General features: G+C 36.8%; 1 protein-coding gene across 4 annotated transcripts in view; it reads right to left on the bottom strand.

Annotated features, from left to right (window-relative positions):
• The window catches only part of HOOK3 (hook microtubule tethering protein 3), a 108,663-nt gene that overhangs the window by 69,737 nt on the left and 24,493 nt on the right, over positions 1-14,433 (bottom strand). For 3 of the 4 annotated variants that reach the window (XM_032837968.1, XM_032837964.1, XM_032837965.1), the window contains exons 3-6: positions 12,999-13,071; positions 7,905-7,955; positions 5,860-5,992; positions 1,242-1,309 (exon numbers count right to left, since the gene is read on the bottom strand). In XM_032837968.1, coding sequence (XP_032693859.1) covers positions 1,242-1,309; positions 5,860-5,992; positions 7,905-7,955; positions 12,999-13,071 — 325 coding nt within the window. The remainder of the gene's footprint in view (positions 1-1,241; positions 1,310-5,859; positions 5,993-7,904; positions 7,956-12,998; positions 13,072-14,433) is intronic. The other variant, XM_032837967.1, reaches the window with a different exon arrangement.

Below are 14,433 nucleotides of genomic sequence, written 5' to 3'. Positions count from 1 at the left end.
GGGAACTCCTGGATTTATAGTCAGATGGTCAGATTTCTTAAAAAATACAACTTAACTGACATTTAGCATTTTTCATGCTGTCTGTTGTATTTTTTTTCTCTGTCAGTTGCATGTTCAAGTCCTATACTGTTCTCTAGTACCCCTAACAGTTTGTTCCATTGCCTTCATGATTAAAAACATCCTCACATCCGGAAATCAACTGGTTATTACCTTACATTTTATTTTTACTTTTATAGTTTTATGTCTCACTTTTGATGGAGCTCATGACATGCTACCCCAAAGTATGGCACCTTGGCATACTGAACACTTCAAGCTGACGGAGTCTGAGAAAGAGCAGATACAGGATAGATTTTCTACCTTCTCCTGAAGCAGGTCATAAAATCCTCATGTAAGAGGTGTCTTCCCTATACTCAAAGCAAAGGAAAGAAGCATCCTTATCTCCAAAGATAGAAGGATTCTGAAAGAATCTTGAATCAACAGGAATTGCTGTTTCCCCCAGGTTACTATCCTTAGCTCAAACCCTTGTGTGCCCTATCACATTTTTCCATGATTCTCCATTCTTCATCAAACTCAGCCCTAAAACTCTCAAGTTTAAACACTTCTTTGAAAAAAATAAATAAAAAACACTTTTTTCATCTTCGTTTCCTTAAAAAGGTCTCTATGTCATGTAAAAAACTAAAATACACGTGTATCCTTATTCATCTGTCCTTTGATACAGAGGTCTCAGCTGAGAACTTGGGATGGGTAGAAGAAAAAGGTATTTTTCCTCCCCTACAGTTTCAGTATAAATATTCATCTAGAAGTAGCTTTGGGTATGGTTGGAGTTGAAGACCCACCTTCTGCCAAACAAGAAACCAATAATTAAGTGTGAGGTAGACTGCTGGTTTAAGATACGTATTTACAATAGACAAAATAGTCTACTATTTGTAGTTCACTGGGGCATTTTTAAAAATTAAAAATTTTTAATAGTAGTAGTACTGTAATACTGTAATACTGAATATTGTAATATTCAGTAGTTATTGAATACATATACCTACAAGACAAATGTGTAAGATTTAAATACAAATGAGAAATTCAAATGTATGATTTTTTTTTAATAAAAACGAGGCACAGTATATCATAAGTACAAAGAAAAAAATTCTCAAAAAATGAGGAGAATCTCTTTTTAAAATTTCCACATCTACTATTCCAGTTTGCTCCTTTAATTTCTCACAAACAGTAAGCATAAAGCTCCGACATACCTCTTGAATGGCTGTCATGACAACATGTTGAACAGATTCCTCCATCATCATAATGGCTTGGATGTACTCTGAAAATAAGAACAATCTGGAATGTCACTGTTCAAGTTAAAGATACTCAAGGAGTAAAGTCTCACACTTCATGAATTTTTAAGTAGTTTTCTGTGTTCTCATTCTTCCTAGGAATTCTTCATGTTATATGCATCACAGGTAAGTAAAGGCTGAAAATCACAGTATTTCTGTTTCTTTAAGGTAAGCCCACCACCACCACCATCACCATTACAACGTTGAGGCTACAGCTAAAGGTCACAGGAATATAGCTTCTTAGGGATATTAGACGATGAAACAATAAAGCCTAAAGCCAGAATGGAAAGAACTCCTTATTACTATTCCTAAAATTTAAAAATTATCTGTCTCTTTGTTACATATATATATACTTTGTTACAGGTTAAAAAAAAACTCTGATGTCTGTGCTTTATTTTTGTGTGACATCAAAGCACTGCATCATGTACAATTCCTACCTTAATACTTTCTATTACAGAATAGAAAAATCTTAATAAACTTGAGAGCTGCTTAGGACAAAGAATTAAGATGAAGTTAAGATAGAAAGTAACATCATAATTAAACAAATACTGCATAATCCTGGACTTTAAAATACACACATCACTAATAAGCTAAAGTACCAACTTCATCAATCTTAATCACTCTACTCTCACCACTACCAAAAAGAGAAGGATCTCTTAGATGTCAGTAGAAAAAGATAATTTCTTGTCTTATGAAAAAGCACTAGAAGTAGTTTTCCTTGTTTGCAAATCCAACAATGAATGAAAAAGTGGCATTAAACAAAACAAACAAAAATCAATAGGCCATCTGGGTTCTAACAAATATGGTAAATATGTTTTAATAAGTAACATTTAGAAGAGTAAAGTAATTAGGGAATTTTAGCCTCAACCTGCCTCTCTTCCCATACATCAAAAAAAAAACCTCTCCACACATATACCAGAAGCTTGTCTCAGCACTTCAAGTATTACATGACGGAGTCTCACTGTGAAACTGTTAAAGTGATCTTTTGGTAAAAGAGTCATCTATTTGGAATGCCAAGCTGTATAATGCTTTGCGTGATGGATCTCATTAAAAAAAAAAACCAGTGTTTTGGCAGCACTACTAAATTCTGACATTCTGGTTGTTAATGCCAAAGCTTTTTGTTAATCAAAAACGTATTTTTAAGCAAGTGTTGTTCTAAGGATACTTCTACCCAATCAAATGTGTGGTGATATACAAATATACACAACACACTTAAATCACAGGCATTTCTTAGAATAACAGTAAGAATGTATCAGAACCACTATTTGGAAAAAAAAATCCTTTATTCTGAGCTCAATTTTTTTTGTTGTTGTTGTTCTTTAAAGATTTTATTTATTTGTCAGAGAGAAAGCAGAAGCATGGAGAGCTGCAGGCCGAACAGGCAGAGCAGGCCGAGGGAGAAGCAGGCTCCCTGCTGAGCAAGGAGCCCGATGTGGGACTCAATCCCAGGACCCTGGGATCATGCATGATCTGTGGAAGGCAGGTGCTTAACCTACTGAGCCACCCAGGTGTCCCTCAGTTTTTTTTTTTTTTTTTTTGTTAACAAGGAGCATCCTGTAAGTCTTGGAATAGAAAGGAGTACTTTTTGATATTCTGCTCAAAGGTATGAAACAAAAAAATCACAAGACGCTGGAGAAAATGGTACAGCTAGGATGACTAAACAGCTCTTGAAATAAAAGACTGAACATGGAAAAGAAAAAGCAGTGGCACTGATAACGGGGAAGGAAAATTTAATGACAGCCTACTGGAAGTGAAGAAAATAACGGTGGGAACAGGGAGGTTAGGAAGTTAGTTAGGTGTGAGAGGGGAAGCGTTAGTTAAGAAGCGGTGTTGCCACGTCAAGGCCCTTCCCCGCGAACACCGTAAAATGCTACATGGTAAAATGACGATGAGAACTATGTTAATGTACAATCTGTGAAAAGCAAAAAAGCAAAACAAAACAAAACCCAAAAAACAAAACAAAAAAACAACAAAAACCTTACAAATCTTTAGTGTCCAAAATACAAGTATATACGATTATTGGGTACAGATTTATGAGGCTGGATAATGAGGTACGCTAGGTCAGCAAGATTATCTTGAAAACTTAGCTTTTAGGGCTAGAATTTATAGCAGATTAGTATAAAGAGTATGATGTTTAAACATGGAGAGACATCGGTTGTTGTCCTTGCGTAGCTTTTCACAAACCAGAAATCCTGGGCAAGTTATAGAATACTTAGTTTTCCTAATGTGTAAAAAGTATTTTTTGTTCTATTAGTAGCTAGTAGAGTACTGGGCAGAAGAGAGACATTCAGTAATTCAGTGTGTTTTCTACTACTTATCTTTGCTTTTTCCAATTTTAGCACCATTTATTTCCCCCAATTTGAGAAGTCAGATGGCCAAGATAAAAGTATCCTAGGTCAATGTTCTGAGCAATCACTCCTTACCTCCAGTAATTGAAAACTCATCTCAACATAAGGCCTTTTTTTTTTTTTTTTTTAATTTGACAGACAGATCACAAGTAGGCAGAGAGGCAGGCAGAAAGAGACAGGAGGAGGAGGCAGGCTCCCTGCAGAGCAGAGAGCCCGATGCGTGACTCAATCCCAGGACCCCGAGATCATAACCTGAGCCGAAGGCAGAGGCTTTAACCACTGAGCCACCCAGGCACCCAACATAAGGCCTTTTTTATTTGTGTAGTGTTTCGGATTACAAAGCAAATATGCATATTTCATTTATTCCTCATGACCACCAGGTTTTGCATCCTCATTCTGTAGATGAGGAAACAGGCTGAGTGCCTAGTCCAATGTCAGTCAGGTAGCAAAGGGAATATCTTTAGTAAGCCTCACATTATACATCAGAAATGTGCAGTAACAAGTAATACTGAACTCAGGAATTCATTTACTTTGATTCTTAGCTCTCAACTATGTTTCTGAAAACAGACTGCTCTCTGGATAAATATGTTAAAAACCCCGTTCAAAGTTTTCATCATTTATAAACAATTTCAGGGGAGAAACCAAACCTAGGTGTTACAGGAGAAACCTGGTCTGTGTGAGAAGCTGGATTGTCTGGTTTTCCATAGGACTATGGATATAGGTAACATCCTCGTGTTCTCCTAATTCTACCCTGTGGTAAATCCAATTAGCCAGCTCTTAATAGCGCTTTGCTTCCAAGAGGTGATGACTCTCTTAAAAGAATAAATATATAAGAGGTCATTATTTGAGTTCAGTGAACTTTATTAAATAAATTTTCATACACCTTTTAAAATCAAAGCATTTACTTAGATATTTAATGTGTTTTGAATCTTATTTATACGAATCTTCTAATCTTTGACAAAAAACGTTTAGATATTTTAGTAGTATACAAAACTCACAAATGTAGAAAATTCTCTACTTTAATTCTTGAGTTGAACTGAATAAGCAAACTAAAACTTACTTTAAGAGCATGCATGCTAAAAATCTAAAAAGAATGGGGACAAAGAGAAATACATTGTTAGAAATAACTCAGATCACAGACCAAATACTAGTCATAGCTTCAAGAAAACAATGTTGACCATTATTAAACTTGTCACAAGAACACTTAAAATGTATAGACAAGTCAAAAATCTATTTTACATCACCAGGGGTGAGGTAAAAGGACTAACAAAAAAATCTTTGGGCTTAAAAAAAAAAATCTGTCTCCTATGAAGGTCATAGTCTAGTATAATAGTTAAAATACTATGTCATCATTATTTAGAATAGTCCCTTTCTATTTCATCACCCTTCTTCCCTTCCTCATTGTTCTCTAATTATATTTGTGTTTTTTTTTTTTAAACCTCTCAAAGATAACCTAAGTCTTTCTGACATTCAGTTCATACTATTCAGACTACTCTTAGTCTATCCTCCTCCCCATTTTTGCTTAAATAACTTCCCTGGCCCATGCCTGGACCGGCTCCCCCATTACACTTTACCCTCACAGTACTCATCACCACTCGGATCGCACAGCTCTGTGTGGCACTGCGCTCCTATCCCTGGCATAATGCATGAGTTCAATAAATTTTGTGAAATAAATCCTTCATACTTGTAATTTAAAGTATCCAGTTTTAAGTGCCCAGAGCTGAATTGATCCAGTTTAACCTTCTCATTATTACTGATGTTAATTTAGCTGGACCTTGTCCAATTAACAGTAAATTTCATCACATTCAGTGTCGTTAAAAATAATCCACTCAAAGAATTATGTAGTCTTGCTTAAAGGGAAAGAATATCATCACAATCAAATTTATTCTAAATTGCAAAACTCTTACACTTGCAAACAAAGTACCAGAAAAATTATAGAAAATGGCATTGTTTGGGGCACCCGGCTGGCTCATTTGGTACTGTGGACAACTCTTGAGTTCTCAGAGTCATGAGTTGGAGCCCCATGTTGGGTGTGGAGCCTACTTTGGGGGGAAAAAAAAGAAAATGGCATTGTTTGAGGATGGCCTTACAAAGATATTATTGTTTGTACTGGTGATTTATATGTAATATATACAATATGTACTACTTTCCTTAATTATCTTAAATGCATACACTAACATATAAATTACCTTGCTTCTGTTCACAATTCACAGCACAGCCTAAGATGAGTTGAAGCATCCTTCCGAGCTCTGCCGCATCAGAATGTTCTCCAATAAGATTCACATCAGGAAGGGTAAAGTCATTAATTTGCTGTCCTAAAATCTGAATGGAGACAACAGGATTAGAATTGCACTTATATTTTATGTCCAAATAAAATATTTGATACAGATTACTTTGTCAGCACCAGAAACTCATTGCTAATGACAGAGCTGTTATGTCAGTTTCACTCCCAATTTCTGTTTTTATCTCTCATACCTAAGTCATAACAACCTCTATCACCACAACTTAGACCCCAATCTGGTATGTATGTACACTACTGACCAAAGAAACTGAGTACTTTGATCCCTTCACCACCCCAGAAAGACAATTTCTCTGAAGTTCAAAGTACAGCCTGAACAAGGGGGTACCAGAAAGAGGGGAGATTAAATATATGTTCATGACCCAACAGTAAGATTCCCCGCAAACATGTTCACTCCATTTGACTCCAAAATGCTGATAGCCAAACACGTATATCAGGAAGGAGAATGGAGGATTCCTTCATGGGGAAACTGGCCCCAAATGAAATGAAATATATGCAAGGGTAAGTTCCTATAAGCATACAGTGAAAAAAGAAAATCCTAAAAACCTAGAACCAGGGTGCCTGGGTGGCTCAGTGCGTTAAGCCTCTGCCTTCGGCTCAGGTCATGATCTCAGGGTCCTGGGATCGAGGCCCGCACTGGGCTCTCTGCTCAGCGGGTAGCCTGCCTCCCCCTCTCTCTGCTTGCCTGCCTACTTGTGACCTCTCTTTGTCAAATAAATAAAATCTTTTTTAAACAACAACAACAACAACACAAAAGCAGAATGAATATGGCTCTAGCATTATGGGTAAACAGGTTAAAGAGGTCACGCAGTGTCTGGTGGCTCATGGTAATAGGTAGGAATCTGATTCTTAATACAACAGGAAACCATAAAAGACGCAAAAGTGGCATAATCAGACTTATATTTTTAAATATTATTCAGGCTTTTAGGGGGCCTGGGTGGCTTGGTGGGTTAAAGCCTCTGCCTTCAGCTCAGGTCATGATCCCAGGTTCTGGGATTCAGCCCTGCATTGGGCTCTTTGCTCAGCAGGAAACCTGCTTCCCCTCCCCTCTCTCTGCCTGCCTCTCTGCCTACTTGTGTTCTGTCAGTCAAATAAATAAAATAAAATCTTAAAAAAAAAATTATTCAGGTTTTAGAGTGAAGAATAAGAACAGACTGTAGAGGGGCAAGGGTGAAATCAGGGTCACCAGTCAGACTACTCTAGAAATCTAAGCAAGAGCTAATGATGGCTTGAAAGAAGGTGGTAGCAGTTAGAGACAATAAAAGCTGTTATTTTGGAGATTTAACTAGTAAGTCTTATGATGATATCAAAGAAGGACTATAGGATTATTTATAGGTTAGGGGCTTGAGTAATAGGGTGGATGGCAGGAGCACTTACTGAGTTGTGAAGATAAATGATTTATGTATAGATGTAGGTATAAACGCAGATAAAATTGTGGGGCTTCCAGGGTATGTTGTGTCCATTTGACATCTGTGATCATGAAATTTAAAGTAAAACTAGTTCTACTGCCTGATTTTTTCCCCCAAGGTATGCCTTGACTGTTCTGATGTTAGATTCAGAGGATAAATTGAATTAATCTAGGGATGAGGGTCTGCCAAGAAATAAAACTAAAGTAAGCAAGGGAATTGGCTATAATGATACCAGGATTCTAAACCACCTTCACAAGGGGAGAAAAAAAGAGTTAACAGATGGCAGAAAAGGAAATATAACAAATTAATAATCATCTACAAACTATCCATATTACAATGAAAAAGAGCATTTACCTACTACCTACCTAATAGATAGCTGTCTGAACCAACATCCTAAGAACCATACAGTGGAAGATAAATGGTAAATTTTGGGTAAATTTTCCTTTACTTGAAACTATTGAAAAATATTGTAAAATTAAATTATCCTATAGTAATACTTCAAAGCAGAGTGAGAAAAAGTCCTTACCTCATGATTATAATCCAGGATTCCCTTTAAAATTTTCTTTAAATTGCTTATCTGTTTAGAGAGAAATAAAACAACTGCATAAAAGGGAAGCACAAATCAAAACATAATTTAACATAAAAAATTTCTGGGGGCAAATGGGTGGCTTAGTCAGTTAAACATCTGCTTTTGGCTCAGGTCATGATCTCAGGGTCTTAGGATCAATCCCCATATCACTGGGCTCCCAGCTCAGTGGGGAGCCTACTTTTCTTCCTCTCTCTCTCCCTCTGCCTACCCTCCCCCATACTTGCTCACTCTCTCTGAAATAAAATCTTAAAAATTTCTGAACCAACTAATTGTTCTATAAATCATAAATAAACACTAAAAAAATTCAACAGTACATGTGAATTACCCTCATCATCAAAAAAGGACTATCAATTTATCAATGGCTCAATTTAACTGATCTCAAGAGATTTATTAAAAAAAATTTGTTTTCAGGGATGCTTGGGTGGCTCAGTCAGTTAAGCATCTGCCCTCAACTCAGGTCACAATCCTAGGGTCCTGGATCAAATCCCAAGTCGGGTTCCTTGCTCCCCCTTTGCCTCTACCACTCCCTGCTTGTGCTTGCTCTCAGTCTCTGACAAATAAATAAAATCTTTAAAAAAAAAAAAAGATTAATTAAAAAAATTGTTTCCAGGGGTGCCTGGGTGGCTCAGTGGATTAAGCCTCTGCCTTCCGCTCAGGTCATGATCTCAGGGTCCCGGGATTGAGTCAGGTTCTCTGCTCAGCAGGGAGCCTGCTTCCTCCTCTCTGTCCGCCTGCCTCTCTGCCTACTTGTGATCTCTATCAAATAAATAAATAAAATCTTAAAAAAAATTGTTTCCAATCATGTTAAATTTTCCGTGTTATAAATACACTGACAAAAACTGATAATCTCTTAAAGTAACCGAAGTATAATGTCTCCAAGTTCTCTCCACTGTCAGAAAAGATTGTGAGGGGATATAGCTCAGTGGCAGAGCATCTAACTGCAGAAAAGATTGTGGTTTCCTTTATTTGAGCACCAAAGTAAATATTTAGGAGCCATATGGTTAAAGAAATACTATTATATCTTGAAATGCTAGTATAAAGCACTGCAAGATATTTGTGGTATAAGAAGCATCCTGGGGGGGCGCCTGGGTGGCTCAGTGGGTTAAAGCCTCTGCCTTCGGCTCAGGTCATGATCCCAGTGTCCTGGGATCGAGCCCCACATCGGGCTCTCTGCTCCGCGGAAAGCCTGCTTCCTCCTCCTCTCTCTCTGCCTACTTGTGATCTCTGTCTGTCAAATGAATAAATAAAATCTTAAAAAAAAAAAAAAAGAAGCATCCTGGGGCGCCTAGGTTGCTCAGCTGGTTGGGCATCCAACTCTTGATCTTAGCTCAGGTCTTGATCTCCCAGTCATGTGTTTGGGCCCCACCTTGGAGTCCACATTGGACATGCAGCCTACTTTGAAAAAAAAAAAAAAAAAAGGCAAAGAAAAAAAGGCATCCTAGAAACAAAATAAGGGGAGGGACCAACAACGTGTTTCCTCTCACTCAGCCACTCCAAAGCAGGAGTTCACTGGCCTATACGCTATCTGAGTGAAATGACAGGTAGCTATCACCTATACTATGTCACCTATACTACTTAAGCTATTATTTTTCCCCTTTTATTTCTTGACCCAACTCATACAGTTAAATCTGTGTTAAGTTAAATGTGTACAGAGTATGATTCTGTTAATCATCTACCTAAATGACCCTACTCCATGGTAGTAGCTAAAGATGTCTTAGGACAGAAGACAGCAGAACCTGTGACTATCAAGTAAAAGTGGCTTCATCAGAGCAGTGTGATCCAATGCAATCAGATATTATTTTAAGGGAAAAAATAAACTGAAACTTTTTTTTTTTTTTTAAGATTTATACATACACACACATTTTTTTTTAGAGAGAGAAAAACAGCACAAATGTTGCAGTGGGGGGGCAGAGGCAGAGAAAAGGAGAAAAGCGCCTCCCTACTGAGCACGGAGCCCAAAGCGAGGCTCAATCTCATGACCCTGAGATCATGACCTGAGCTGAAACCAACAGCTGGATGCTCAATCAACTGAGCCACCAAGGTGCCCTGAAAACTTATTTAAAAAAAACAGCTCATAAAGAAAACTATCATGTTTATACTTCTAGAAAAAGCTGGAGACACGGAAAATATATAATATACTTTATTTCCTTTATTCTACAATGTTCATTTTTTCATATTTTAACATTTAAAATTAAAATGTCTCAAAAATCAATGTTCATTGATGAAATGTGTTCATTTACAATGGTAGTTTAGGGGAGCCTGGGTGGCTCAGTGGGTCAAAGCCTCTGCCTTCAGCTCAGGTCATGATCCCAGCGTCCTGGGATCGAGCCCCGCATCAGGCTCTTTGCTTGGCAGGGAGCCTCCTTCCTCCTCTCTCTCTGCCTGCCTCTCTGCCTGATTGTGATCTCTGTCAAATAAATAAATTTTTTTAAAAGTCTTAAAAAAATAAATAAATAAAATGGTAGTTTACTTCCCATTGAAAAGAGTTATATAATCAATGATACCTTAAAATTGAAGAAACATAACATATGGGAATGCAAATCAGAACTGACATTTCCTGTTCTGAATGATAAGAATATAAGTTTTACCCCTTCTCTATTACTGTCCCTGCCACACTCATGACACTGAAGACAGTGTGCATTTTACATGTGTGTTGCATGCATGGAAGATAGGATATATAACTCTCTCTTTGGTCATATAACTCTCTCTTTGGTCAAGACACCAAGCAAACACAAATTGATCAGTAGCATTATTTTAAATATCCGGAATTGCTTTACACATGTGATAATATTAAAAAGTAATCATTTAGGCATGGCTGTGTGGCTTCATTGAGTGAATGACTCTTGATTTTGGCTCAGGTCATGAACTCAGGGTTGTGAGATCAAGCCCCACGGTAAGCTCTGCACTGGGCGTGGAGCCTGCTTAGGATTCTCTCCCACTCTGTCCCTCCCTACTTCCCTCCTTCCTTGTCTAAAAAAAAATATAAATATAAATATAAATATGTATATACATATACGTAAAATATTTTAACATGTTATGTATAAAATATTACATATGTATAAGTCATTGAATTGTCTATTTTTGAAAGATTATTTAGAAATTAAAATAGTGGCTTAAATCAGTGTCCATTCATTCACTCTAGCCTAGTAAACAAAAGGAATTAAATTTTGGCAGACCCAATATTTAATCAATGACTATTTTTTTTTTTAAGATTTTATTTATTTATTTGACAGAGATCACAAGTAGGCAGAGAGGCAGGCAGAGAGAAAGAGGAGGAAGCAGGCTCACTGCCGAGCAGAGAGCCCGATGTGGGGCTCGATCCCAGGACCCTGAGATCATGACCTGAGCTGAAGGCAGAGGCTTTAAACCACTGAACCACCCAGGCGCCCCAATCAATGACTATTTTTTATCAAGTATGTGTTTTATAGAAGAAATATAAAAACAAACCAAGCTTAACATTTCAAGTCCAGGGACCTCACATGCTTACTCATTTGCATTTCTGAGTCTATACCTTCTATATCAAAGAGAAATGGTTCTAGAGCTTTCCAAACTGGCAGTCATAATCATCACTGGGTCATAAAAATCAATTTAGTGTAACAAAATTATAGAGACGGAGAACAAATTAATGGTTTCCAGGTAATAGGGTGGGGAGTATGTGGTGTGGATGTGGTCATGAAGGAAGCATGTGGAGTCTTGCAGATGTAACAATTCTGTGTCTTCGCTGTAGTGGGCATTACAGGAAACTACATTATTGCTAGAGCTACACAGAAGTGTACACACAAACACCAAACGGCATAGGTAAAACTGGTGAAACCTGAATGAACTGACTTGTACCAATGTTAGTTTCCTAGTTTTGATATTGGATTATAGTTATGCAAGATGTAACTCTGGGGAAACTGGGTGAAAGATACATAGAACTTCTCTACATTTTTCGGCAGCCCCCTGTGAATCTAGAATTATTTCAAAATATAAAACTAATTTAGTGGGTTGCAACTAATTTTTTAAAAATCAAAATGTCAGTACCTAGAATAAGGGAAAAAACTTGTTCAACTATGTGCATAGGTGGACAGGAGGCGACAATGTAAACCGTATTTCTTTTCATTTTTTTTTTTTTTTAAAGATTTTATGTATTTATTTGACAGAGATCACAAGCAGGCAGAGAGGCAGGCAGAGAGAGAGGAGGAAGCAGGCTCCCTGCTGAGCAGAGAGCACGATGCGGGGCTCGATCCCAGGACTCTTGAGATCATGACCTGAGCCGAAGGCAGCGGCTTAACCCACTGAGCCACCCAGGCGCCCCTCTTTTCATTTTTTTTTTTTTAAAGATTTCATTTATTTGACAGAGTCAGACACAGTGAGAGAGCACACAAGCAGGGGGAGTGAGAGAGGGAGAAGCGGAAGCCAGATGCGGGGCTCAATCCTAAGACCCTGGGATCATGACGTGGGCTGAAAAAGATGCTTAACGACTGAGCCACCCAGGCACCCCTCTTTTTGTGGGTTTTGACTTTCTCAAAGAAGCCTGAGAAATACTGGAACTTAAGGCTACTAAGAAAGAAATGAAAATACTTCATTCTCGTAGTGTTGTGTGCTCAGTTAATATTGACCAATATTTTCTCATTATTAATAACAACTCTAGCAACTAACATTACATATGCACGATCCCAAATATGTTATATATACTAACTCATTTATTTCTGTGAGGTAGATCCTATTACAACACTCATTTTACAAATGGGGAACTGAGGTACAGAATGATCAGTCTTTCCCAGACACTGAATGGTAGAGCTGTGATACAAACACAGGCACCTTGGCTCTAGAGTCCATGCCCACGGTCACTGTGTCCCACTGACTTACACTATGTACGTATCTTTGTGAGCAACTTCAAGTTACCTCGAATCCTTAATTCTGGATTATTTTACTACAGGCAATCTGGGTTTCTGAAGTTCACTGAACACATCAGATAGAAGTTCAACAGATATTATATACAAACAACTGAAAGACTATTTAACAGATGGGAAAATAAAAAGAAAATACCTTTAGCCTCCAATTATCTCCTACTTCAGTTTTGATTCTGTTCAGCCAATTTTCATCAAAATATGAAGGATCTCTGCAAATAAGAAAAAGCCAGCATATTAATCATGCAACTATCAAGCTTAAAGAAAAAAAAAAAGGAAAACAGAAACCTATCCCATAACCTCACGTAACTGCAACATAAAAGTGTATTTACCACATATTTGTCACTAAATAACTCAGTCTGGAGACTGGATACAATTATACCAGACTTCTCTAAAATCAACCTGTTATCTGTGCATCATAAAGCAGTATATATATTATCAAAAACTAAAAGGTGAAAAATGATTACAGTTGATACATTTAAAAAAATTAATTATAGATGAATCAGCTACACTAAAATTAACATTAATTTTTAGATACAATAATATCTAAAACCAGTCAAAACTGATGACACATTGGATGCTTAACGGACTTCTCCACCCAGGTGATTCAAAATTTCAATTTCTATAAATAATATAGAATGAAAATAAATAAGTAAATAAATAAATAGTATAGACTGAGAACCTATTTTCTCACATGTAATACTAAGCATTAGACAAGTTGGACACTTTCTGCAAAATGCTTAATCTAAATAATACTGGTGTGGTCAAATTGAAACACCTATGAATATACCTATACTTATTTTTCTTAGGAAAATCTCCCTAAACTACTACAGAAAGAAAAAAAATTTTTTAGCCCAGCATGATTCTCACTTTAAAATTTTGAAACCAATGCTCTAAGATGTTAAGTTGTTTATTCAGACCACAGATTGAACACTTAATGTTTGTCCTGCTTTAGCAAGTACTAAGTTCAGAGATCTTTTCAGAATACCACAACTGTCTCCGTTCACCCCCAAAACATAATGGCAATGAGAGAAATGTTAGGGAAAAAAAAAAATCTACATTTCAATTTAACTGTCACTCAAACTGATACAATCAGCACTAAATTGTGTTCATATTTTTAAATGAAGTACCATGCTACTTACAATTTTCTATGTCATTGTTAAAAAAGAAAAATGTATTTAGGTATGAAATTTATGAAAGAAAAAACGGTTACAACTAAAGTCACCTCTAGAAATATATTTTTATTTGTAAAAATTTTATTTTTATTATTATTTCATAATTATTTTTGGAGCTTTTAAAAATACCTTTATTAAGATATAATTCATATACCATACAACTCATCTATTTAAAGTATACAATGCAATGAATTTTAGTATACTCACAGAGTTGTAGGACCATAACCATGATCTAAATCTAATGTTAGGCCATCTCCATCTTCCCCCAAAATCCTTTATCTATTACCCATCACTGCCTATTTCCCTTTCTCCAGTCCCTGGAAATTACTCATTGCCCTTCTTTCTCCATGGGTTTGCCTATTCTGGACATCTCATATAAATGAAATCATACACTTTGTG

Source organism: Lontra canadensis, unplaced genomic scaffold (assembly GCF_010015895.1).
Source record: "Lontra canadensis isolate GAN:19392208 unplaced genomic scaffold, GSC_riverotter_1.0 scaffold101, whole genome shotgun sequence".
In the NCBI taxonomy this organism is placed as follows: Eukaryota; Metazoa; Chordata; class Mammalia; order Carnivora; family Mustelidae; genus Lontra; species Lontra canadensis.
Note: the sequence above shows the minus strand (reverse complement) of the source record. Positions and strands in the feature narration are given on the sequence as shown.